The sequence below is a fragment of the Mixophyes fleayi genome, chromosome 1 (genome assembly GCF_038048845.1).
Source record: "Mixophyes fleayi isolate aMixFle1 chromosome 1, aMixFle1.hap1, whole genome shotgun sequence".
Classification (NCBI taxonomy): Eukaryota; Metazoa; Chordata; class Amphibia; order Anura; family Limnodynastidae; genus Mixophyes; species Mixophyes fleayi.
This window is the reverse complement of record NC_134402.1, coordinates 87,903,856-87,931,618: the sequence shown is the minus strand read 5'-3', so window position 1 is coordinate 87,931,618 and position 27,763 is coordinate 87,903,856. Positions and strand designations below refer to the sequence as shown.

The window sequence follows — 27,763 nt, the reverse complement described above, 5'->3', positions numbered from 1 at the left end:
TCTGCAGCCTGGGAAAATAGTGGCTGAGAGATGCCATGTCTGTCAATGCCCCTGAGCCCTCTTAAATCGTCTGTCCTAAGCGGGGATTAAAAACGTCTCATGTATGCATTCTGACTGAATGGTTGTAACCTCATAAGGGGTACAGGTCTGGTGCGTGGCGGGGTAGTAAGAAAAGAAACCCTTGGGTCAGCTTGCTGTTGTTGGCTTTGCTCCCAACTATTTAAGTGTTGGTCCTGTTCTAATTGCAATTGATTACGATAAAGGGATCTCCTTGCTGGGGGGGGGGGGGATATAATTGGTGCAGGACAGGACGAGGAAGCTCACTACTGCACTACTGTCCTGCATTCTTGCTGGCATAGGTGGGGTTAAAAGCAATGCTAACCAATTCACATTGCAATCTTGTAAAAGTCTTCCCGCTAGTGGTAAAAGCTGGGAATTAATGTTACCTGCTACTGAGGCATTAGGCGGTGTCCTGTGAAGAGAACTTCCCCTGGTTGTACTAGCCGGGCGGAGGTGAGGGCATGACGCGGGTTATGTGGCCGGGGAAATAAAATGGGGGTAGAGGGGTGAAAAGGCAAAAAACGGGGCACGAATCTGTAAAGGAGGAGGGAGGGGGTTTTGGGCACTGTGAAAAGATAGGTGAGAGAAATTAACACAAAGGTGAGGATGAACAGGGAAAAGCTGACAAGTTTGGAGTGGAACAAGCTAAGGGAAGCTGTACGAAAAGAAAGAAAAGGAAACAGGAGTAAAAAAATTCTAAATAAATCAGATAGAAATCCTACTCTACGTTTTCCTCTGCACAGAATCTGGTGAAGCCGACTGGAACAGAATAATTTTCACTGAGAACTTATATAAGATACCACGGCACTCCCACGTTCCCTCTATTGGTCAGCCTGGCACAGGTAATAATTTAACCCTTAATGGTAAGTGTAAAGTTAAACAAATGCACATAAATCCGTGGCTTTTGTCTTTATGGACTCACTTGTCATATCTATTCATTCTGGATGGATTTTCAAGCGATTGGATAGAGATGTTTGTGTGAAAGCTTTGCTAAGCACGATAACACTGAATAGGAAAGTGTGTATACTCTCTTATGTGGAGAATAAGATTCCTCAGGAGAGTTTTTCTTTATGTGCATGCTTCTGGAGTTCTCATTTTCAGACTTAATAAATGTAATAAATAAATTCTAAGGTGCGTGGACTTGTCCTGTATATGCGGACGGCACCGCATATACAGGACATTCACTGGAGACCCTACATATCACTTATATATATATATATATATATATATATATATATATATATGTGTGTATGTATATTTATGAATGTTTGTGGTGTGTATATTCAGGATTTATATGCTATATGATTTGTTTATGATCTATTTTTATTTGATCCTTTACGGAATTTGTGTGCTTCTATGTAGGTATATGAGTATTCACTGTATTATTTAATTTTATTGGATTAAATGAACATACTAGCGTGGGAAAATCACCTAATACTGTAAATAGACGGAGTTCCTAGCTAGCTAGGAGCTGTTTGCGGCGGCTCCTCCCTTTTGTTATTTTTCTGCAATCAAGCCAGAAGAATCGTGGGATGGACCCCCCCTGGGTGAAGAACTGAAGACTTCAATCAACAATGGGCCCCCCCTGGGCGAAAAAATGAACAGATTACAAGCAAGGTATTTGGAAATATACATTTATTTTGGAAAATTACAAGCATGGACTTTTGGAAGTATAAATGACTTTGGGACAGGGGCAAGCCGGACTTTGGATACAAATTTAATTTGGACTTGGTTTACAGCTATTTTTGGATTGAAAGCTGCAGACAAAAGGAGAAAACTTCATTGGTAAGTATCAGGGAATTTATTATTTTTAATAAAAAAATATGGTGTAAATGAGGGTGTTTACTGTGTTTATTGTGGGTTTATTATTTTTAATAAATCCTAGTGGTGTTAATGAGGGTGTGGTGGTTTTGTAAACATTTTCTTTTGTGGAACTACAGGTCCCAGCCAGCCGTGGGTGTCAGGGCATGTTGGCACTTGTGGTTCTCCAAGTGCCAACATGCCCTGGCTGCCATGGGTATGCTGGTGCTTGTAGTTATACTAGTAGCAGCATGGCCACAATATTTTGGGCAACCAGGCTGGCTGGGACTTGTAGTTCCACAAAACAAAATGGCGTCTGTTTTTTTTTTTTTACCATTTATCGCCATTATTACCCTACTACCCACAGCCCACGGGGGTAGGAAGAGCCCTAGTGCTATCAGCACTGGGCTGGGTGTCCCTAGGGTGTCCCTAGGGGACCCCGCTCCCTAGGGAATCCAGCCCAGTGCTGAACAGCCTGGGGTTGGTTAGTTATTATGGCAGGGGGACCCCTGCTGTGTTTCCCCCCTGCTATAGTGCCTCCAACCCCGGTTGGTTTGTCTAGTGCTGGCTAAGTGAAAATTGGGTGGACCCCACACAAATTTTTTCCCCGATTTTCACGGAACCAGCAGTTGTCAGGCAGCACTAGGGTTAAGCATGAATAGAGGGGGGACCCCACCCTTTTTTTTTTTTAATACTTTAATCTATTCTTTACAATTTTTACAGCTGCCGGAGCTCCGGCAGCTGTATGACAGGGCAGTGTGACAGTGATGTGTTTACAACACGCTGCTACAACACAGGAGAGTTTGCCAAATACGGGAGTGTTTGAAATCGCTGCAAATCGCCGGAGATGACCAGCGATTTTGAAGTTCAGGGTAAAAATCGCAGCTTGATACATTTGATGAGTTTTGAACTAAAATCGTGGCTTAACACACGCGATTTGCAGTCTGAAACTGGGTACAAGGGTAAAAATATAGTGGTCCCTGGTTCGTCCATTACACTGTCAGATGGTAAAACAATAATAGTCACTCCAGAGAACATGTTTCTGCTGCTAAAAAGAGTCCAATGGTCATGCGCTTTACACCATCCCAGTCGAAGTTTGCAATTCGAGCATGGCATTGCTTACAGAGACAGTTTGAAACTTGGTAGTGAATGCTGCAACCAAGGACAGGAGATGTTTAGGTGCTACATATTTCAGCACTCGGTGGTCCCGTTCTGTGAGCTGTGTGGACTGCTTTATGACTGAGCTATTGTTACTCCTAGACATTTCCACTTCACACGTTGTTCCTGCTATCCAGCCAATAACTCTAAGACACCATCTAAAACCAGACTTACTAATCACCATATTTTTCTGGAAGCCTACTCCATCTGAGCCACTACATTATTAGAGCTACCTTCACCAGATCTCTTCCATATCCTCGCACCAAGACCTATAAGATCCTTATGTGTGAAACCCTCAGTCCTCCCCAAATTGTCAGCTTGCAAACGCAGTATCCTCTCTCTTCCATCTGTCTCATGTCTGTGCCTTATTTGTGACGCAAGTATTCCTATCACATATACTCTAAATGCGTAACCTGCGTGCGCCCAAGATGGCAGTGTCTCCTACCCAATTGCCATTTTACTCTATGGGCTAGATTTACTAAGCTGCGGTTTGAAAAAGTGGGTATGTTGCCTATAGCAACCAATCAGATTCTAGCTTTCATTTATTTAGTACCTTCTACAAAATGACAGCTAGAATCTGATTGGTTGCTATAGGCAACATCCCCACTTTTTCAAACCCGCAGTTTAGTAAATCTAGCCCTATGTGTTTGTATCACCTGTGCTTTATATGTTACTTTGCAATGTATTCTTTGTGTGTTTCAACTGTAAAGAGCTTTGAGTCCTAATTAGTAGAAAGACTATATGTTATTTGCCTGTGTCATGAATTGTGTGTGTGTTCCATGATCCCAAATGCACATTTTTAAACCACAAACTAAAGTTTGTTCAGTGTTTACCACAAACCTCAAAACTTTCATGTGTCTCTTCCCTCTTACACCCCCCCCCCCCCCCCAAAATAAACATTTTCTTCTTCAAAAGAATACTTATATTTTTAGTTCTGTGCTTTGTCAGGTTTCTTGACATTACTAAGTTTAGTAACTAATAATTATTGGTGCATGAAAACCACAAGAGCCCCATAATCCCTCTATTATTTATTACAACATGTAGAATTTAAACACTGTGCCAAATTAAAAGAGCAACCATTAAGTAACAAATGCAAAAGATATTTTTAATGAGAATATGAATCATTTTCAATAAATTGTAATATGTCTCTCCAGGCTTTGTAATTGCAATAAAATGTTTTCTTCAATTACATATGGGCCTTTGACTAACTTATAGCACAATATTATTTAAAGAAAATTGTAATGTGCTTTATCTATCATCATACTGATGTGTTGTGTGTATACAGGGCTATCGAAAACACTGTGGGCATCCTAGGCAACCCCTTCCCCGCTCAGTGGTGTCCTACCACTCAGAGGTACCACTCTGAGACTTTGCATCCCCCTCCACCCCAGTACTTCTTACCTCGGCAGGTGGGAAGGAAGGGAGCAACATCTACCGTTTCATTCAGTCTAGTAGTGTAGCACTGGACAGTGATATCAAAGCCCTCATCCAGCCCATGACAGACATTGAAGAGCAATGTTAACACATATTCTCATCAAAACACAGTGAATATTTAGCCAGGTATTCAGGTGCGTCTTAAGAAATGAGTGAGCCTGTGTGCAAGATTAGTGATTTGCCCAAACCCCTTCCTACCCAACAACACCCGCCCTATACACACACTGGGATCAAACATAATATTTCAAGGAGAAACCTATTATTTATTTAAGGACCTGCTTTTCTTTCCTCCCTGCTCTTAAATAATCTCGATGCCCCATTGCATGATATTGATACTATGAAGAAGTAGCACACATCTGTTTTAAATTGTTGAAGAAACAGTTTAGTGGATGACAGAAACTTGGGGCTTAATCTTCCTCTGGGAAGCCCATGAGTCCTGCAAATTGCAGTGACCTTGACAACCTGAATTAAAAGTGCAGAAGGGAAAGGAAAGAGGATGCTTGAATAATGGGCATCTATTGATCACTAATAAGTACCTCTCTTCATTGCATTAAAGTGCAATACATTAAAACCCATATAGACTTTTTTAAATTAATAACATTATTTTTTTAACTTCTCTTTATTTTGTGTGTGTGGGTGGGATAAGGAGGTTAATAATAAAGAAAGATGGGTTAATGTGGAGGGCGAGGAGTTGGGTGACAATATATTCTGTGTTGGCTCGTGATTTATGAAGCACCTGGAAGCGGATCATTATAATAGAAGTATCAAGGGTCCCATGATCTTGTGAAAGTTAAGTTAACTTTGTCATTTTGAACGCTGGTTATGAATTCCAATTTAGAGGTGAAACGCATAAGGTTTAGAACTTCTTGCAGCGTGGGGGTACTAAATTTCTTCCATATGCAGGCAATTTGATATTTTGCAATACTAGTTTGTCCAAAGATGTGAGGTATGGTGGCACAGAGGAGCAGATTAATGATTGTTAGGTTGACAGAGAGCCCCGTGACCTTCTCAATTAAGGTTTTTATGTTATTCTAAAAGGAGAGTGATCCTAGGACAAGTCCACCAAATACATGCAAAGCTGCCTACCTGACCACACTCTCTACAGCACTAGTTAGAAGCTGGATAGATTTACAGTTGAAAAAAAAAATTGTATAAGGAAATCCTAATAAGGTATGTAGGGGTGTTAGTAAGGAGAAGCAGAGAAGGAAGAACGGCACAGATACACAAATTTAAGTATCTTAGGTTTGGATTAGAGCCAACAATAAATATATACAAGTGCAATGAAATTTGAAAGTGCAGTCGTGAGAACACTTTGAGATATAAAGAGATATTTTAATCACTACTGCTTATTTATATAGCGCCAATCAGTGGTCGAAGTAGACAGGTGTACAATGGTATGCCATACCGCCACTTCTTTACTGCCTTCATTGTAAAAGGCTCAAATTCCTTTCACCTATCATTTTCCACACCACCACTTCTACCACTGGCGCCAATTATATTATGCAGCTCTGTACAGAAGTAGGTCATTCACATCAGCCCCCATTATAACTTAAATCTAAATTCTCCACCATGCATACAGAGTGAGGACCCATGTCTGGAACATGCTTCATAAGGACACCCCTTTCCTAATGCCCTATCAACAAGACATGTATGTGGAGTTCTGTTTGTAACCACAGTTATCACTCGAGATTTTCAGTTTGACCTGAAGCAAAAGACTGACATGTCACAGTTTCATGTATTCAGGCCATCGCCTCTGTACTTTTCGGCCTGCTTTCCCAAGCTTAAGCCTACATCTTGCTGGTTCCTGCCATCGCTTTCACTCACTGTCCCCCAAATAATTTGATCTGTATTATCATGTTACCTGTATTTTCATTCATTCAGTATGTCTGGTCTTTGTATTTTGTTCTTCATGTATCATGTTATGGATCACTGCTTTCTGTATGTGTCAAACGGCGCTGCGGACCCTTTGTGGTTCCTTATAAATAAAATATAATATTTCCAACACTTAGACATGATTAGTCAAACAGGTGATACCCACTGTTTTAAAGTGAATAGTGAGCAACAGTGTATTGATCAAAAGTTTTATATCTCTTTATAGTTGTTAACAGATTCTTCATGTAGAATTTCCCAGCTAACCAGTTACTATCTTTCAGTGTAAATGGTTCAGCCATGATGCATGCGTAACAATCATGCTCTCCGGGCACCCTACATGTCTGAATAAACTTCATCAGGTCCTTCTCCATAGCTTTAACCTCCTCTATGTCCCACTGTTTTATCTTCCCTTCTTTATGACCTTAAAGAAAGCAGAATTCTCCATTAAAGATGGATCTGAGAAACAGAGAAAACAGAGTGCTGTCTATATATGACCGTTTTAAAATGTATAAATAAATATATTTTATATGATATTTCAAACCTACCATTTGTATCAATGTAAATGTCTTCCAAATTCTTGCTTTTGAACTGCAATCTTCCTCACTTAAGAGCTATCAAAAGTTTGCTGATCATAAAGACTAAAATGTTTGGTGCACAATGTTGTTGTGACCAAAGAACTCAATTGTCAATTGTTTCAGTGTTGTTTGAATTCAGAACTTTTGAGAGCATAGCAACATTCTATCAAAGCTTTGTGTAGGACAGTGTTTAGGGATATCTAGCTTGACATTCTCTTACAAAGCAACTAGTCAGAAAGCGGTAGGGCAACATCTTTGTGAAGATCCAAAACATCACTGGAAGAATAAGTAGCTAACGGTATCTTGGAAACTTCCTTTTCCCTTCTTCAAAGGCATTTTGACTGGTAATGTTTGTAACAGATATTAAATCTTGGTAGGACTTTTTCACTATTATCCCACTAATCCAAGTGATAAAACATTTTTTTTGCCAGTCTTTCAGATTTAACTTTATAGAATCTATCAGAGCTGGAAGTTTACTTCACATAAGTATATGGGATGGTAATTTTAGTGGTTTTCCGTGTTTATTTTGAAATTTGAGAGATCCCCATACATGTGGAGCTCTTTGCAGAGCAGAAGGTAACAATGAAAAAGGGTGTTTGTTAATGTCAGCAGAACTTCATACGCTGATAGGGAAATTTCGTTTATTCCAGGGGACAGCTCCAGCACCATGTTTGGATTGTTTCAAATCTCTGCTGCAAAGAGCTACATCATGAGTGTAGAGTAGAGGAGGCAGGGGGCAGCGTTGTCTGGTACCATTGGTAAAAGAGAGCAGAAGCACTACAATTCACATGGACCATCAAGGAGGGGTTATAATATAAAGCTGCAATACAGCATGGGACATGTAGTGGCATTAAAAGCACTGCAAATCAGACGCCTGTAAATTTGCCAGGGTCTGGGGCTGCTGCATAGCTGGATTTTATAGTGACTTGATCATCTGAGAAATCTTTTCCGCCTTAATCTGTTTCTTGAAAGCAGCTGATAGCCAGGGGAAACATGTATGTAGAAAGTCTACTTTCCTTGTTGTAATAGTCACAAGTTATTTTACTAGATGGTAAACCGTAACGGTATTCTTGGAATCTATGTGATCTTATGTGAATCATTGGGGCATATTTAATTCTTGGCGTTAAAGCCAAAAATCTTGCGGCGCGCTCACTATTACCGTTATTATGGTAATAGTGCGCATAAATACCGTTATTACGGTAGTTCTCTCGCTGGATTTCAGCTCGCAGCTCCCTGAGCTGAAATCCAGCTTACTATTACCGTAATAATGGTAATAGTTTTCGCGCCGTGGGGATTTACAACAATTGAATATGCCCCATAGTGTCTAGATTATGAGCAAAGGTTGGGATAGAAACAGTGGCAGATTGAGGCATTCCTATACATCATAGACATTTGCCACTGGTTGCCTTGACATCACAACTTCCCTAACATTCAGGTGCTTAGTATCACCGATACTGTGAGGACTGGGCTATTTGACTTATTAGGACTGGTTAGAGGTGGCTTTATAAGGCTCTCAGGGGCACCCTCATTATTTAGGGACTACAGAAAAAAAAGTGTCTAAATAGCCATTTGTTTCTAGAACAGGGAGATGTTCTAAATGGGGCTTGTTGATATTAGCCCCTCTGGTTTCTGTAGAGCTTAGGAGTTAATGAAGCTCCAGCTGGAACCTTCTTTCAGCCTCTCATTCTGCAACTTTTTTTCAGCCTGCAGTTGTGCAACCTGCTCTGCTGCAGCTCGTATCTCTTGCAGCACACTCTGCCGGCTGCATGGCAGCTTGATGCTCTGCTTGTCTCTCTGCAGCCTCTCTCCGCTTGGAGTTTTCTCTGATACAATTATAACAGCTGCATTTTGGTTGCCATGTCCCCCAAACATTTTGAAGGATATTGTAAATAAAAGGTCCATAGTTGAACTCTTAGGGCTAGATTTACGAAGCTGTGGGTTTGAAAAAGTGGGGATGTTGCCTATAGCAACCAATTAGATTCTAGCTTTCATTTATTTAGTACTTTCTACAAAATGACAGCTAGATTCTGATTGGTTGCTATAGGCAACATCCCCACTTTTTCAAACCCGCAGCTTAGTAATTCTAGCCCTTAGATTCCTCAGAAAGCAACAGTCCAGTGTCTTGTGCAATTTCCATGGCCAAACCATTCTCTGAAACAGGGCTGTGCCTTCCAGTGTAGCTACATTTCTCATCCAAAAGGGCTTCGATCAGCTATCAGTTGAAATTTGCTTTTCCTATGCTTGGAATTGCTCTCTTCTCACATAGCACAACATGTAAATCATGTGACTGCAGCTGCTGCATATAAGCTCCAAACTTCACACACCTTGTGCCAAAGAAAAAAAAGATAAAGAAAACAACAAGGGAAACTGCTTGCATTGTCTTTTAAATATTTTAAGTATTGAGTTCTGTGAATAAGTCTGTATTCCCTCTCACAAAATTCACACAGGCCATATTCACTAAAGTTTTTAAATAAAAATATTTCCCACAAACTTCCAACAATTGTTACAAAACAGTACACATCTGAGCCTGTGTGACAAATAGGTGACGAGGTGTTAATACAAGACCACCTAGTCTGTCTAAAAATGATTAAAAACTCCCTCAAACGTATACTTCACACTCACTATCTTTGTCTAAACTAACACCACCAAGGGGTATATTTACTAAACTGCAGGTTTGAAAAAGTGGAGATGTTGCCTATAGTAACCAATCAGATTCTAGCTGTAATTTTGTAGAATGTACTAAATAAATGCAAACTGGAATCTGATTGGTTGCTATAGGCAACATCCCCACTTTTTCAAACCCACAGCTTCGTAAATCTAGCCCTAAGAGTTCAACTATGGACCTTTTATTTACAAAATCCTTCAAAATGTTTGGGGGACATGGCAACCAAAATGCAGCTGTTATAATTGTATCAGAGAAAACTCCAAGCGGAGAGAGGCTGCAGAGAGACAAGCAGAGCATCAAGCTGCCATGCAGCCGGCAGAGTGTGCTGCAAGAGATACGAGCTGCAGCAGAGCAGGTTGCACAACTGCAGGCTAAAAAAAAGTTGCAGAATGAGAGGCTGAAAGAAGGTTCCAGCTGGAGCTTCATTAACTCCTAAGCTCTACAGAAACCAGAGGGGCTAATATCAACAAGCCCCATTTAGAACATCTCCCTGTTCTAGAAACAAATGGCTATTTAGACACTTTTTTTTTCTGTAGTCCCTAAATAATGAGGGTGCCCCTGAGAGCCTTATAAAGTCACCTCTAACCAGTCCTAATAAGTCAAATAGCCCAGTCCTCACAGTATTGGTGATACTAAGCACCTGAATGTTAGGGAAGTTGTGATGTCAAGGCAACCAGTGGCAAATGTCTATGATGTATAGGAATGCCTCAATCTGCCACTGTTTCTATCCCAACCTTTGCTCATAATCTAGACACTATGGGGCATATTCAATTGTTGTAAATCCCCACGGCGCTAAAACTATTACCATTATTACGGTAATAGTAAGCTGGATTTCAGCTCAGGGAGCTGCGACCTGAAATCCAGCGAGAGAACTACCGTAATAACGGTATTTATGCGCACTATTACCATAATAACGGTAATAGTGAGCGCGCCGCAAGATTTTTGGCTTTAACGCCAAGAATTAAATATGCCCCAATGATTCACATAAGATCACATAGATTCCAAGAATACCGTTACGGTTTACCATCTAGTAAAATAACTTGTGACTATTACAACAAGTAAAGTAGACTTTCTACATTCATGTTTCCCCTGGCTATCAGCTGCTTTCAAGAAACAGATTAAGGCGGAAAAGATTTCTCAGATGATCAAGTCACTATAAAATCCAGCTATACAGCAGCCCCAGACCCTGGCAAATTTACAGGCGTCTGATTTGCAGTGCTTTTAATGCCACTACATGTCCCATGCTGTATTGCAGCTTTATATTATAACCCCTCCTTGATGGTCCATGTGAATTGTAGTGCTTCTGCTCTCTTTTACCAATGGTACCAGACAACGCTGCCCCCTGCCTCCTCTACTCTGCACTCATGATGTAGCTCTTTGCAGCAGAGATTTGAAACAATCCAAACATGGTGCTGGAGCTGTCCCCTGGAATAAACAAAATTTCCCTATCAGCGTATGAAGTTCTGCTGACATTAACAAACACCCTTTTTCATTGTTACCTTCTGCTCTGCAAAGAGCTCCACATGTATGGGGATCTCTCAAATTTCAAAATAAACACGGAAAACCACTAAAATTACCATCCCATATACTTATGTGAAGTAAACTTCCAGCTCTGATAGATTCTATAAAGTTAAATCTAAAAGACTGGCAAAAAAAAATGTTTTATCACTTGGATTGGTGGGATAATAGTAAAAAAGTCCTACCAAGATTTAATATCTGTTACAAACATTACCAGTCAAAATGCCTTTGAAGAAGGGAAAAGGAAGTTTCCAAGATACCGTTAGCTACTTATTCTTCCAGTGATGTTTTGGATCTTCACAAAGATGTTGCCCTACCGCTTTCTGACTAGTTGCTTTGTAAGAGAATGTCAAGCTAGATATCCCTAAACACTGTCCTACACAAAGCTTTGATAGAATGTTGCTATGCTCTCAAAAGTTCTGAATTCAAACAACACTGAAACAATTGACAATTGAGTTCTTTGGTCACAACAACATTGTGCACCAAACATTTTAGTCTTTATGATCAGCAAACTTTTGATAGCTCTTAAGTGAGGAAGATTGCAGTTCAAAAGCAAGAATTTGGAAGACATTTACATTGATACAAATGGTAGGTTTGAAATATCATATAAAATATATTTATTTATACATTTTAAAACGGTCATATATAGACAGCACTCTGTTTTCTCTGTTTCTCAGATCCATCTTTAATGGAGAATTCTGCTTTCTTTAAGGTCATAAAGAAGGGAAGATAAAACAGTGGGACATAGAGGAGGTTAAAGCTATGGAGAAGGACCTGATGAAGTTTATTCAGACATGTAGGGTGCCCGGAGAGCATGATTGTTACGCATGCATCATGGCTGAACCATTTACACTGAAAGATAGTAACTGGTTAGCTGGGAAATTCTACATGAAGAATCTGTTAACAACTATAAAGAGATATAAAACTTTTGATCAATACACTGTTGCTCACTATTCACTTTAAAACAGTGGGTATCACCTGTTTGACTAATCATGTCTAAGTGTTGGAAATATTATATTTTATTTATAAGGAACCACAAAGGGTCCGCAGCGCCGTTTGACACATACAGAAAGCAGTGATCCATAACATGATACATGAAGAACAAAATACAAAGACCAGACATACTGAATGAATGAAAATACAGGTAACATGATAATACAGATCAAATTATTTGGGGGACAGTGAGTGAAAGCGATGGCAGGAACCAGCAAGATGTAGGCTTAAGCTTGGGAAAGCAGGCCGAAAAGTACAGAGGCGATGGCCTGAATACATGAAAAACTGTGACATGTCAGTCTTTTGCTTCAGGTCAAACTGAAAATCTCGAGTGATAACTGTGGTTACAAACAGAACTCCACATACATGTCTTGTTGATAGGGCATTAGGAAAGGGGTGTCCTTATGAAGCATGTTCCAGACATGGGTCCTCACTCTGTATGCATGGTGGAGAATTTAGATTTAAGTTATAATGGGGGCTGATGTGAATGACCTACTTCTGTACAGAGCTGCATAATATAATTGGCGCCAGTGGTAGAAGTGGTGGTATGGAAAATGATAGGTGAAAGGAATTTGAGCCTTTTACAATGAAGGCAGTAAAGAAGTGGCGGTATGGCATACCATTGTACACCTGTCTACTTCGACCACTGATTGAGATATAAAGAGATATTTTAATCACTACTGCTTATTTATATAGCGCCAAAGTGTTCTCACGACTGCACTTTCAAATTTCATTGCACTTGTATATATTTATTGTTGGCTCTAATCCAAACCTAAGATACTTAAATTTGTGTATCTGTGCCGTTCTTCCTTCTCTGCTTCTCCTTACTAACACCCCTACATACCTTATTAGGATTTCCTTATACAATTTTTTTTTTCAACTGTAAATCTATCCAGCTTCTAACTAGTGCTGTAGAGAGTGTGGTCAGGTAGGCAGCTTTGCATGTATTTGGTGGACTTGTCCTAGGATCACTCTCCTTTTAGAATAACATAAAAACCTTAATTGAGAAGGTCACGGGGCTCTCTGTCAACCTAACAATCATTAATCTGCTCCTCTGTGCCACCATACCTCACATCTTTGGACAAACTAGTATTGCAAAATATCAAATTGCCTGCATATGGAAGAAATTTAGTACCCCCACGCTGCAAGAAGTTCTAAACCTTATGCGTTTCACCTCTAAATTGGAATTCATAACCAGCGTTCAAAATGACAAAGTTAACTTAACTTTCACAAGATCATGGGACCCTTGATACTTCTATTATAATGATCCGCTTCCAGGTGCTTCATAAATCACGAGCCAACACAGAATATATTGTCACCCAACTCCTCGCCCTCCACATTAACCCATCTTTCTTTATTATTAACCTCCTTATCCCACCCACACACACAAAATAAAGAGAAGTTAAAAAAATAATGTTATTAATTTAAAAAAGTCTATATGGGTTTTAATGTATTGCACTTTAATGCAATGAAGAGAGGTACTTATTAGTGATCAATAGATGCCCATTATTCAAGCATCCTCTTTCCTTTCCCTTCTGCACTTTTAATTCAGGTTGTCAAGGTCACTGCAATTTGCAGGACTCATGGGCTTCCCAGAGGAAGATTAAGCCCCAAGTTTCTGTCATCCACTAAACTGTTTCTTCAACAATTTAAAACAGATGTGTGCTACTTCTTCATAGTATCAATATCATGCAATGGGGCATCGAGATTATTTAAGAGCAGGGAGGAAAGAAAAGCAGGTCCTTAAATAAATAATAGGTTTCTCCTTGAAATATTATGTTTGATCCCAGTGTGTGTATAGGGCGGGTGTTGTTGGGTAGGAAGGGGTTTGGGCAAATCACTAATCTTGCACACAGGCTCACTCATTTCTTAAGACGCACCTGAATACCTGGCTAAATATTCACTGTGTTTTGATGAGAATATGTGTTAACATTGCTCTTCAATGTCTGTCATGGGCTGGATGAGGGCTTTGATATCACTGTCCAGTGCTACACTACTAGACTGAATGAAACGGTAGATGTTGCTCCCTTCCTTCCCACCTGCCGAGGTAAGAAGTACTAGGGTGGAGCTTCCTGAGCTGCGAGATGAAATTCAGCGAGTAAACTAACGTATTAACGGTATTTACGCGCATATTACCGTATTAACGCTAATATTTTTAGAGCGCTCGGTTTTTTTTGTTTTAACGCATTAACGGCAACAATTGAATACCCCCCTAAGAGTTAATTTCTAAGCTAGCACTTTGCAGGAGCTCTTAGGTTCTCCATACACTTTTATCTCACAATTAAACTTTAAATCAGTTCTCATTAACAAAATGATACCCTGTAATTCAGTTATGTAGCGTTATAAATAGCCAAGCAAATCTAGCATATGAATTTCTTAACACAGAGACAGATCGTTATTAAATGGAACTTAATATGGCAGAATAACCATGTTTCTTAATCTAACAAAAAATAATAGCTAAAGAATAACAACATGACATATCGTATTATGTTTATTAAAATTATGCAAAATCTTTTTTCTTTTTAAATAAAAAGAACTACAGAAACAGAAAAGAAATGTACACTTTTCCCTATCTGTTTCAGGAATGGGCTCCAGGAACATGACAAAGATGCTCTGCCCTCATTGGTGGTTTTAAGTGATCAGCTTAAGCCCCTCCCCCTCCCCGCTGAAGTCATTTAGAAGGGCACTATATATGATCATATTTGGGAACTTCATAACTGAATGCAAATCATACAGATAGCCAAAATTCTGAAACAGACCATAAATTTCCACTCGAACATCACAGAATCATAATAATATTACATGCAATCAGTAGAATCTAAATTTACCTACATGTAGACATGAAACATCACCATAAAATATTGATTATTTGGGACAAAAATTTAATTCTAATGTTTCTCTGCCAGGTAGACCTTTTTTGCTTGACATGCTAGGTGTAGTTCATTTGCTAAGTATGCATAAGCATAGGGCCTTGCTCAGCTAGGAATGATCAAATAAATTGCTTTTATGCGGAAAATTATTTGAAATTTTAGGTTTAAGCATGTGCTCTGAATTCAGTATGGACAGCCATAAATTTCTCTCACACATGTGGTCTGATAACAGTGCTATGAGATGCTCAGTCCACTAGCTATAGCCCCCTGCTATGACACAGGACATAATTAACAGCCTGGCTATGGTAAATGATTAGTACATGTCAGCAAAGCTAAATTAATCCCTACATTACCTACCCACAGTGAGGTCAGTGATTATGTCATAACTATGACAGAAGCCATGGCTACTTCACCTTTAATTTACCGTCTCAGATATTATTTTTTTTAAACATATCAATTTATCTATCCATTAGGTCTTTTCACTTCCATCAGAATAGAAGGTAAAGCCTAAAAACAGGCTACTGAAGCATCTTTGGCTACAAAGTCCCACTTAGTGGTTTCTGATCCTTGAAAAGGGTACATACTCCCCAGTCTTTTAAAACTGGACTGCCACTTATCCAGTTGATCCCACTCTTTATCTAGGAGTTCTAATCACCCAGTGTATTATGAACAATATGCTTGTCTTTCTCATCTCCAAAGAAACGTATCTTGTAAAAGTAGCTACCACTGGCATAACCTGTATTCCTGTAGTTTTCTTAATATGTTTAATTAGTACATCTACCATTTCGGGGGTTGAATGTTCTGGGTTCCTCTTTAGTTTACCTTTCTTGAGCTAAGTCTTCCCAAAATAATCTATATGAAGAAAACTCTTGTATACTATCCAAGTCTATACACATCTGAGGCTTGGTCCTTTTAACTCCTTGACCTGATTTTTGGGGCTGGTTTCACATTCATGTTGCAGTTTGTGTACCAGGTGTGCGAATACAGATCAGAAAACGATGTCAGGAGCCAAGGTAACATTGCTCGATGACTGCCAGAGTATGCCCTCAGAATAGGGACACGGTAGAAAGCTAACATGCATGAATTCTAGGTATCTCTTAATACACAAGAGAAAAATGGTGATCTTGGTAGCAGCACAGAAAAGTGTCCTGGTTTGACATAGGTACAGGAAATCAAATTCACAGATTGTCTAAGATACATTTGTAGCTGTCACAGACTAGATGGTACAACATTAAAGTACATTTTCTACATGTTGTCAGAGAAAAAGATCTTACCTCAGCTCTGTCTCAAATCCCTAACACATTGGAGATCAAATAAATCACACTGTTGAGCTCCTCTATTAACGACATACTTTTCTAAATACATGTTTTATAGTCAAGCACATAATAGCGCAATAAATAGGGCAAAGTAAATTACAAAATTACAGCATATTTTTATTTGAGCATTAGAAATAATAAACATATCAACTTTTAGTTCTAATATTGTTCAACATTCAGTTTTTGATTCATAATATAAGCAAATGCATAAGGCCTCGTACCCACTGGTGTTCATTACATACATTTTACCAGCATTTGTAACACTAGTAATGTGCATGTAAATGAGTATAACACTAGAAACCATTGTCTCTAGTTTCATCATACTCACTAAGGCTGTTACTAAAGGTTTCAAGTATTATAGTACCGTTATAGTTTTGCCAGTGGGCACCTGGCTTTATATGTCACTTTACAAAATATGAAAAGGAAAACAATGTATGTTTGACCACAAATTTCAAAATGTCATTGAACATCCTTGGTTTTATGCTCTCGTTTGATTAAACACAATTAAAAAACACATTTAAGGCATTGCTATGGTAAATAAATGTCTAATACATCAGACACTGGAAAACAAAATAGCTGTAAATGATGAATGTGAACTATAAGAGCAAAATCCTCTATTTTTAATTTCTATTAGAACAAAATGCTTGAAATACTTATATGTGTTTGTGAATATTTCTAATGAATACTTTAGTCCCTCAGTAACTACTGATATCTAGATAAAAGGAATGTGTCAATGGTTCATAGCAGACTAATAAATTAGTGATGAAAAAAATTGAAAAAACATTTTTTAATTATGTGTTTCTCCCCAAAGACAACAAATATAACAAGCACTACACCAAACTGTAAAACAGAGCATTAAAAAGTATATGAACATGGATTGTCTATGTTTTCTATTGATACTGTGCGACAATCAAAGCTCTTGACATCAATAATAAACCATAAATGCATAGATTGGTGACTTTTCAAAACCCATGTTTAAGCTTTAATGTGACAACTATGAACATCAACAAACATAGAAATATGTAAAAACACAAATGCTAGAAAGCTCTGTTGGTCTGATCTAAAACCATTCATGTTCATTAGAATATGTTCCGTATAAGAAAATGACAGCTTCTTCCCTTACATAACAATTAAGTCATTTACAAAACACATACTGCTGGATATTACACCAACGATAAACACATACACATTCTGATTTTGCATGTTGATAGAAAAGTATAATCTTTGTTAACAATTTTAAGACAGGTTTTATTGAAGAATGGCTTAATGTGATACAAAGAGTTCCATCTTCTTTTCTAGCAGCAAAATGTTGAAAATGAAATTCCTGAGTTATATTTATTCATCATTGTCTAGTGGAAATAAAAATCAGAAAAAATACAGTTAGTAAGCAGACAAAAACGTACCCGTTTGCAGCGTATTTGTCTATACAGAGATAACTCCTCACGAAACACTGCTAGTCGGGTAAATGTGCCGCATTAAGCCACGAAAGCTACGCCAACTCACAAAGAATTATAAGTGCAGTACAGCTATAAGCAGGCAGTGTGATTGGGACATTATGATGAGCAGTTTTTTTTGAGTGACTGCCAAAGACCAGCACCTTATCTCTTATGGTAATATCCATCTAGATGGACATAGGCATATATTGTAGAAAGGCTCCTTTGCAATGCAATACTTTTATTGTAGGACTGACATTTTACCCCTACGTGTGGGTGCTTTCTCCAGACAGGACTGTATTACAAGTGTACATACTTAAAAAAATTCCCTAACATTGAAATTAGGCGGCAAACACAGTGAAAATGTTATCCTGCATACATTAAGTGATGCAGAAGTTAAGGTAACATTCTCAGGGCAATCAAAATTATGAGACATTACATTAACGCATTCAGTGATTCAATCATTTAATAATGTGAAAAATTAGCATCAAAGCTTTGCTCACAGCTATAAAATTTGTGGAGGGCTGCCAGGAGGACAATCTGGTCACATTACACGTCATAGCTTTACATTTTGTATATTATTACGAACATAAACCATACGCTCAATTAGAGATACAGCCTTTCAATTTATTTATGGAGACGGAAGTGGGGAATTAAAATAATGTGAGGCTTTATGGAGACAGTAGGGCTTGAGTGGAGGCCTATGAAGAAGCACAGAAAAAGTAAATTAGGGGGGGGGGCAAAGATGAACTCCCGGTCTGCTTAGAGTTAGTGAGGGTTTCTATTCTGGATTCATCGTTCAGTGTGAGATGGATTAATTTTATTGCTAGAATATTTTCTGTGTACATTTTTAATGTTTTCTTCCAAGTATAAATTATATGCTAACTATAGAGGCCCAACTGTATGAGTATTGGATATATTTTGTTGGGTAATTTGACAGTTTTGATAATTGCTTCATATTGCGGGCTCAAAACTGCCTGTGAATTTCTGTTCAGGTGCAATCAGATTTTTATTGGTAATGGCAGGAATTGAGCTCAGCCAATGCCTGCAACTCGCTGTCTGTGTAAGCTTATTCACGGGCTGCACACACTGGGCTCCATGCAATTATGAAATTCAGTTGGACCACAGATTGACATAGATCTAGCTAGTCTGTGATCAAGTAGAATGACATGATCTGTTCATGTGTAAGCAGCTGTAATTACATATATTATGTACCATATAAACATTTTTAAAAGATACAACTAACCACTGATCATGCTTTGATATTTTATGTTTGAATACAAAGTTGCATTCTGAGAGATTAACTTTTTTGGCTGAAGTCCCACCTGCATTTTCTGCTGCTTATGAATATTTTAATGACCTTTATTTCAGCTTATTTTTTTCTAACAACTGAAAAAGCTACATGCAGAATTTGTGAATATTAGAAACTTTGAAAACAGTTAACATATGCCAAAAAGCAGACCCAATAGACTTAAGTGATGGCAAAAAGCAGCAGATATTTGCTGCTGACTCATCATACAAATGCTGCTTCCAAACTGCAGATGAGACACAAACATTTAAATTATATTATGGTTGTGTGTGCGTTATGTATTTAACCATTTAGAAATACCTGGTTTACTGTTCTCTTCTCAATCAATACAGTGACTTTTCCATTGTTTATTAAGTGAATGTGATGACAATCCTGTATGGTGAGAGAACTTTGAAAAATCTCTTCTATAATCGATTTTGGTCAATGTGTTTTGAAAAATACTATTTACAATTGCTGTTCTACAAAATGCTGCATAGTGAAATACTGAACTAATTTAAATTTATTAATAATTATGCTTACTAAGAAAAGCGATCTAGTTGATATCAGGAATTTGTAGCACAAGACCTCTTTCTGAGAGCACTTACAAGCAGGGGCAATGAACTGGAATCTATTGTCTTCCGCAGCGGGGATATTTCTGGACAGGAGGCTAACAACTATGACTTGATACTGTTGTGCCGTCTACATTTCCTGAAAATTCAATGAAAAGAACTTCATGCCATCAAATACAGATGATGCAGCAGGCCCGAGGTATGACTAAGGTCAAAAGTCTGTAGTATATGTATGTGGGATTTTATAATATAATTCATAGAAATATGTGAATTGTTGTATTGTAGGTCAATCAGTAAGTGAAAAAATGGATATGGATTAATGTTGAAATAGAACAGAACAGAAAATTAGGATTTTTTTGTGGACAAAAGCTATATTCCACAAAATCTATAAATTACCCTGTTCTCACAGTGCAAGTGGCCCCCGTGAGATATTTCTAATCTGTCCAGTTTGACCATTATGTAGTCCTAAACTCACAATCATTTACTAAACCAATATTTTTAGATGCACCTCCAAATTCCTAGGTACAGAAAGAAAAAAAAAAAAAAAAAGCATTTTTTTTTTTTGGGACTATTATGTCACATATCCTAATAATATTGCCTACTAATAAAATGAGCACTAACCTTCTTGGTAGGCTCCATCAGCCATGACTAAGCGAAGGATTCTGGGATATAAATATTGGTGTTGGCTGCCTAGAATATTTTCCACAACTGTGGAACATGTATCAATATTTTCATCCTCGTCCTCATGTATCGCCTAAACAGAGTAGAAGCAAAATGAAAGACAATTTAGAATGAAAGCTCCACTGGTTCAGGGACTGATGTTCTCTATAAAGTGCTGTGTAAAATGTTGGGCACTACATGAATATTACATTTCTGCAGTTTCTCAGGCTTGTTTGCGCTATGCAGAGTTTATCTCAGGCCTTATTATATCTCCACCTCTTTGGGTCCGTTGTGGAACAGACGCCACCTGTATTACCCAGTTACCTTTCTCAACCAACCACCACATATCCCCCTTCTACTCTTGTAGGTATTAAATTCGCTCTATTCTGTATATCTCAGCTTTAGAGATTTGGAGTGACTAATTACATGAGTGCACAGCGAGGTTATACAAAAATACAACAACAAGTAATGTATCAGTTGGCAAATAAAAGGTCTTTGGGGAAATAAGAATAAAATTGCATTCAATGACATGAACAGAAGCTACAGCTGTTTCTGCCCAAATGAGCTTAAAAATCTAAGAAGTGTGGGGAAAACTTGGTACATAAGGTAGCGGAATATCAATTGAAGTTGTTTTCAGAGAAAATGTGTGTAGGATGTAGCACATCTGCACCCTCATGTCTCATAGAACAAAGACTTGTAATAACCTTACACATATAACACTAAGCATCATCTCTTGTCCTGTTATTATTGGCAATAATGAAAAATTACTATAACAACTCTGTATCAATGCTAGCACCAGAATCTTCTATATCAAATAACTGACTGATGATGAATTTAAAATTTGGATATTTGTGTAACAAATAGTACTAATTATATATATATATATATATATATATATATATATATATATATATATATATATATATATATATATATATATATATATATATATATATATATACACACACACACACACACACATATATACACACACACACACATATATACACACACACACACAAACATACTAAATATAAATACACTAAGCCCAGAACGTTACCTTTATTTTGTTGTAAACTTCTATAAACTTATCAAAACCAATCTCTTGTTCTATTTTCAGCCTCAGTTCCTCCAGATGGCCAAACACACTGTCACCGTCACCGTCCTCATACTCATTCTCAAAATCCTCAGTGCTGTCATCTGCAGAGATAGAAAGTTATAACGCAGTGATTTCACTGTCCTGCATCTTCTCAAAGTAAATATGAGTTAGTCAGTAGTCAGGGCTACAGAAACAATATGTCAGTAGTCAGGGCTACAGAAACAATATGTGAGTAGTCAGGGCTACAGAAACAATATGTCAGTAGGCCGGGCTACAGAAACAATATGTCAGTAGTCAGGGCTACAGAAACAATATGTCAGTAGTCAGGGCTACAGAAACAATATGTCAGTAGTCAGGGCTACAGAAACAATATGTCAGTAGTCAGGGCTACAGAAACAATATGCCAGTAGGCCGGGCTACAGAAACAATATGTCAGTAGGCAGGGCTACAGAAACAATATGTAGCTATTAGACAGCGGGTACAAACTACTGTCTCCAGGTAGAGGTTTGATGTACAGAAAAACTGCAATAAGTAATGTGCATTTTTATATATGTAATCTGAATTCAGAATAGGACTAGATAAAGTACCTCACATAATTAGACTTGCCTTTAGTGAATTCAAAATGTGATCAATATGCATTATTGTCTAACGTCATAAAGCGAGTTGGCTTATGCTGGTATAACAAAAACAGATCTAGGAAATGTACCTGAATGCCACTCTTCATTAATTACACTTTCACTGCTTGGCTGATTTTCCTCATCCTCCACTTCAGTCTCCTGCTCTTCTTCATTATTCCCCTCTTCTTCTATCTTATTTGACAGTTCTGCATTTTCATTCACAGCATCTTCAACTCCACAGTAATCTTCATTTGTCTCCTCTCTTAATAACTGCTCCATTGATGCCTGCAGTTCCTGCAGGTCTCTATCCGTCTCCCCAAACATACTAGCAACCAAAAGAATAAAAATTAACTGGACCATTTGCCAGCTGTAAATAAAACAATTTATCGCCTGTTCTCTGGTGCCTAGTTCTAATGAGACTGCTCCTTTATGACTCCAGTGTTACATAAAAACAGCACAAAGGAGAGTTTAGCCACATACCTAAATATTCATTCATTAGCATCAGCGTTGTAGTGGGTTTAACTAAGAACTATATAAAAATTGTCAGAGGCCCACCCAGAGCACATGTCTGTATGTATACTACTGTTGAAATTAGGGTTTTGAAATTGTGGAACAGGTATATGTGAAGGTTTTACATTTACTATTAATGTATCTCTATAATCATACAAACCTTGCTTAGATCATGCTATAGTTTTTAGTTTACTTTATTACTACTTTAAATATTTGATATTACATTAACTTGTGCTGTATTTTTTTTTACAACAACATCATGTGTTACAGTTCATCACCCCAAAGATAAGACAGTAGAATAACTATGGAAGTTGGAAGAGATTGTAATATTGAAGGGTTCTTTTTTATATATAAAAGTTTTCGATAAATGCTAATCTTGATCTACAGAGGGAGGGAAGAGTGGCACAAGCAGTATGATTGCTTTTTATAGTTCGTTATTTATCGTGGTTGCTGTCCGTTATACACATCTGTTTTACCAGAATAAAACTTAATTTGCACTATTTCATTTTATATAGATAAAAAAGGTATAGCAAGAAAATAACAGTCTTGGAACCAATGTATTTGAATATTGCATGGAATACACAAAAAGCAAAAACTGATTTAATGATGTGCGCAATGTTTCTGTCCACGGCAATCTCCGTCACCTACTCTGCACAAGTATAGCACGTGTTGCTTAGTTCAGGTAAATTAATCTGTTAACTAAATCACTTTAGATGGTTCTTGTTTTATTTTGGTCTTACTTTAGATAGGCCTTGATAAGGACCTGCAGAGATCAAAATTCGAACGCCATCTGAGCTGTACCAGTACTAATTGGACCTGTGTGCCAAGAATATGATTTTCTTTTTCTCTCATAGCGGTGGTATATGACTTTTGTAGCCTACTTGATTAATTAAAAAGTCGCACAGGACAGTGTTCTAGTAATAAGGGATTGCAACAGTCACATTTGCAGCATGGACCAAGGAACTTAGAATGAGGCCCCTATATAAGTCACAATGACCCACAACTGTCCGTACTCCAATACAGTCTGAGGTTGGAAAACCAGTGATCGGAACCATTTACCTTTATCAGGTTCATAAGATTCAATAGGAATATGAATTGTGGGAAAATAAGAATTTGGAGTTCGAGGTTACAGATTGGGCAGAAGAGACCTTTACTGGGAAAATCCTCATGCAAGAGACCATACTCTGGAGGCAGCTCATGGGGGGACGAGGTCTGGGGAGTCATGAACCTATGTATATTAGGTTGGTGTGAGGCTCTGCAGTATATTTGGTCTCAGGCTGAAGATGCCAAATGTTATAAAAAAAAAAAAAAAAAAAGAAAGAAAAACACATTACAAGTCCAAAATATCTTATAAAGCACCATAACAACATACCGTATATTGCCCATGACTACTGTGCCAATATATAACATGTTGTTCATTGGACTATATAATATGTAATACACTGGTGTTATTTGGGGTACGTAAAGGTGTTAGCATTGGTTCAGATTTTGCACCTAGGCCATTATATATATAAGTCCTCGCAGCAGGAGATCCCAAGTGTAATTGCCAGCAATGTGCGCAGCGAAATGTCCGTGTGCCACATCGCCGCGAATTTAATCTCCACCATATTGTTACTTTATGAATAAATTAGTTTAGAGTTTATAATTTTAATGCAATTTCCTCTCATCATTACTGAATTTATGTTTAAGGGTTTTTGAGCACCTCTTAATTTTTATTGTGTGTTTATCTTTGTATGGTGTTGTAGAGGCAGCCGTTTCTCTTATACACTTACAATTGTGTTTCATTATCTGACCATTTCCAAACATAGGTATCTGTGATTATTTTTATCACACATATTTTGCTTGTTATATTATTAAATACTGCGTGATCTGTTCTGTGTACTGTGTTCACTAATTATTTTCCATATTTCATGTACCTATACATTTTCCAAACAGGTCCCAACATTCCAGGATTCATACAAGAATCTAGTACCAGACTGTGGAAGCTGCAACTACAGGTAGGTGAGAATAACACCATTTTAATACATAATGGGGGGAATTCAATTGCTGGCGATATGGCGCGCCACACACATTGCCTGCAATTACAGTAGAAATTTCTGACAAAATCTCCACCACAAAGTGTCTCACGGATGTTCCAGATACACTTCGTGGCTAATTGAATTCCCCCCCATAATGTCATGTGTAAAGAAGCGCAGCCACAGCCCATGTTGGCCATGCCCCCATCACTATGTTCCCAATCCCCATTCAACGCCGCTGAATGCTTCTAGGTGTGGAGGGGGAAAGTTGCTGTACCGGGTCCCCAAATTCCTCATCGCGGCCCTGATGATCCCATGGTGTCTGCATTCTCCACATAATAAAAAAAGGGAACCCATCTACTTTATTAGTATGATACAGTGTGGGAGACCAATAACTTTTCCAGGTAAAAAAATAATAATATTGTATTTAGTAGAATGTTGGAGACCTCTCTGTACACAGTAACATGCTTACTATAATCCAATTACTCCAGCTGATCAGTGCCCAGCAGGCATTAAAAAGTCAAAATAGAAGACTTGACTTCACGGGCAAAAGCTTCTGAAACAAGGTGATAAGGTTCCAGAAAGTAAATTACCCTAAAGTGCTATGACACGAAATGATGGAAAGGTACAAACAAAACAAGTTGAATGTATGAATTAACCTTATAGAGAAGCATGGAGAGCAGTTTTTCTGTGACATTTTGATAGGAGCTGTTGGGAAGCCCTACTCCTTGCACTGTCAGTATATGGGTTCCTGATGGCTTCCATTCCCCTTATCTCACCATGGCACACCTCCAATCACATGCAGCTTTGTGCTCACTAACACAATCACACACAGGTCACTGCTCCCCACAAGGGCAGCTTGCACATATCTTTCCGATGTGACCATTTTCATTGGCTACAGCTCATTCTACCCCAGACACTACAAAACTGAAGGCATCCCAGACAAGCAGGAGTCTGACATGGGTTTGAGCAACTTATTTGTATTCAAACACAAAATTACTGTTTTCACTCTACTACTAATAAAAATGTACATTTATATATAAATATTTGGTATGGAGTACAGTATAACTGATTCAGGCATAACACTTTTTTTCTGAAATTTAGGAGGCAGCAGTTTAGTAAACAAAACTTGATCACCGGTGCACATTTACTTTTAGCTATGACGGTGAAACTATTTGTCCAGCTCACAGATAATTGTAACAGTATAACACGCACGTGTCTTCAGAATCTGAATGATCTGCATCCTGTGCAGGCTCATCCTCTATGTCCTCTATCTCCAAGTTCTCATCCTCCTGCAAGTCAGCAACACTGGGTACATCCACCAAGGTCTTGAACATTTTAGAGAGATCAGGTAATGAGCAGGTTCTCAGCATCTAAACAAAAAAAACACAAAAAAAACACTTTTTCTAAACAGCACAACGGTCAAGAAACAAAGCTTACAACAAGAGACAATTGGATATTTTAATGCTTGTAGAAGCGAGAATTAATGTTTTTATTAATTAGACAATAATGGTCCATTTAATCTATATGGCTGATGTACTGGATTAAAATTTGAATACTTGTCATTTACCTAAACAATTACATTATCAGCACAAGTTCAATGTCTACATGGATTTGACTCGAACTTTACAAACATTTGTACTTGCTGCAACGCGCTTAGCTTCCTCTTCACCAAGGAAGAGCAGGGAAAGATGGTGTGCACGTTGTTCTATGCAGAAAGCAATCATTTTATAACATATATTCATCACAGGTGTAGTAAGCAGGCTTTTCCAGAATGTAAAACACAGACATTAAGAAAATATGGAAGTAATTAGAGGATAGTTGTCTAGCAAGGTTGTTATCGTTGAGTTAAAAGAATGCTGTGAAATCTCACAATCAATTTATCACAATTAATATTGTAAAATCAATGCCTATGATATATACATTTTAAAAAAAATCAGCTTGAAAGCTTAATTTCCTTCTCTTGGGCAAAAAAATCCCACAATAAATAGTAGGCATGTAAAAATGTGTTTATCCCATCTACTTTCCTAATACTTTTCTAGTTAACTCTTTATATTCATCTAAATTGTGTGTCAATCTAACTTTCGATTACATACACTTTTTCTCATTATGGATATCCTTTATTTATACAGCGCCAACATACTCTGTAATGCTGTTCAATCGGAGAAAAATATTCACAACAGTAGGTTTTAGCCTTACATCCATAGCATCCAACTCAGAGCTTTTTGACTTAAAATAATAGATCACATACAAATTAAAACATAAAAGAGAAATGAAGAGAACATAAAGAGACAAATAAAATAAATTCCAATAACAATAGTGCAGTAAGTCAATCAAAACGTGAACATTGTTGAAAGTAATAGCGGAATTATGTGAACACAAATTCCATTGCTGCTATGTGCAATGAAGATCACAGCCTCAATAAATGAGAAGGCTCACATGGGAAGGCAGAAGGGTTTCCAGATAATCAAGTCTGCCGGTTAGTGCAATGAAACCGTATAGGATGGAAGAGCTGCAGCATTTCAAAGAGCTCAGAAATGCGAAGCCACAGAACACTGAGGAGGTGATAAGATCATATACATTTATTTATGAGAGACACACAAAGAGACAGAGAGAGGGACAGGACCAGCAGAGCTGATGTGAAAGCTGTGGATCTTGGACAGTTCAGGTGGATGTTCCGGGGTCCCCTGGCATTGCCCAGGAGCGGGCGAGTGGTGGCTGCTGCCAGTAACAATCACTATTGTCCCCTAAGCAAGAGTGGGGGAGACCATAACGGGAAAGACCCCAAAAGAGAAATTGGGAATGCTGCATGCAGTAGTGTGGCTGCCTACAGAGATGGGAGGAGTACCTAATCCCAGTGAGGGGGGAGAACCCCATATCACTAAAGAGAACCCCAAGAGAGAGAGAGGGGGACATTTTGCATGGAAAAGACCCTGGAATGAGGGTGGCTGCAAGAGGCAGTGTAGCTGAAGTGTCAGAGCCAAAGGCTGTACATACACAGAAGAATATGTCAGAGGCCAAAAGAGAAATCATCCCCGCAGAGGAGCGAGCTGCAGTTGAGAGTTACACAGCGTGTGTAAGAAATGCATGCATTGAAGAGAAGCTGTCTGTCTATTAGCATCCATGCGAGTGCCCCTGCAGAGAATGGTAAACTGCAGTGAAGTGGCTTAGTGATTAGCAATTCTGCCTCACAGCACTGGGGTCATGAGTTCCATTCCCAACCATGGCCTTATTTGTATGGAGTTTGTATGTTCTCCCCGTGTTTGCATAGGTTTTCTCAGGGTTTCCTCCCACACTCCAAAAACATACTA

At 38.3% G+C, this 27,763-nt stretch overlaps 1 protein-coding gene and 1 long non-coding RNA gene across 4 annotated transcripts in view; one reads left to right on the top strand and one right to left on the bottom strand.

Annotated features, from left to right (window-relative positions):
* Positions 1-680: 680 nt before the first annotated feature.
* On the top strand, positions 681-25,674 carry LOC142139918 (uncharacterized). The gene is made up of 3 exons (XR_012688263.1): positions 681-923; positions 24,373-24,434; positions 25,557-25,674. It is a non-coding gene; the product is annotated as an uncharacterized LOC142139918 (long non-coding RNA).
* The window catches only part of NEK1 (NIMA related kinase 1), a 112,530-nt gene continuing 101,120 nt past the window's right edge, over positions 16,354-27,763 (bottom strand). The window contains exons 31-35 of one of the 3 annotated variants that reach the window (XM_075197774.1): positions 25,668-25,825; positions 22,017-22,252; positions 21,272-21,411; positions 20,173-20,305; positions 16,354-17,610 (exon numbers count right to left, since the gene is read on the bottom strand). In XM_075197774.1, coding sequence (XP_075053875.1) covers positions 17,597-17,610; positions 20,173-20,305; positions 21,272-21,411; positions 22,017-22,252; positions 25,668-25,825 — 681 coding nt within the window. In that variant the 3' untranslated portion in view covers positions 16,354-17,596. Of the gene's footprint in view, positions 17,611-19,248; positions 19,691-20,172; positions 20,306-21,271; positions 21,412-22,016; positions 22,253-25,667; positions 25,826-27,763 lie in introns of those variants that run through there. The other 2 variants (XM_075197769.1, XM_075197778.1) reach the window with 2 other exon arrangements.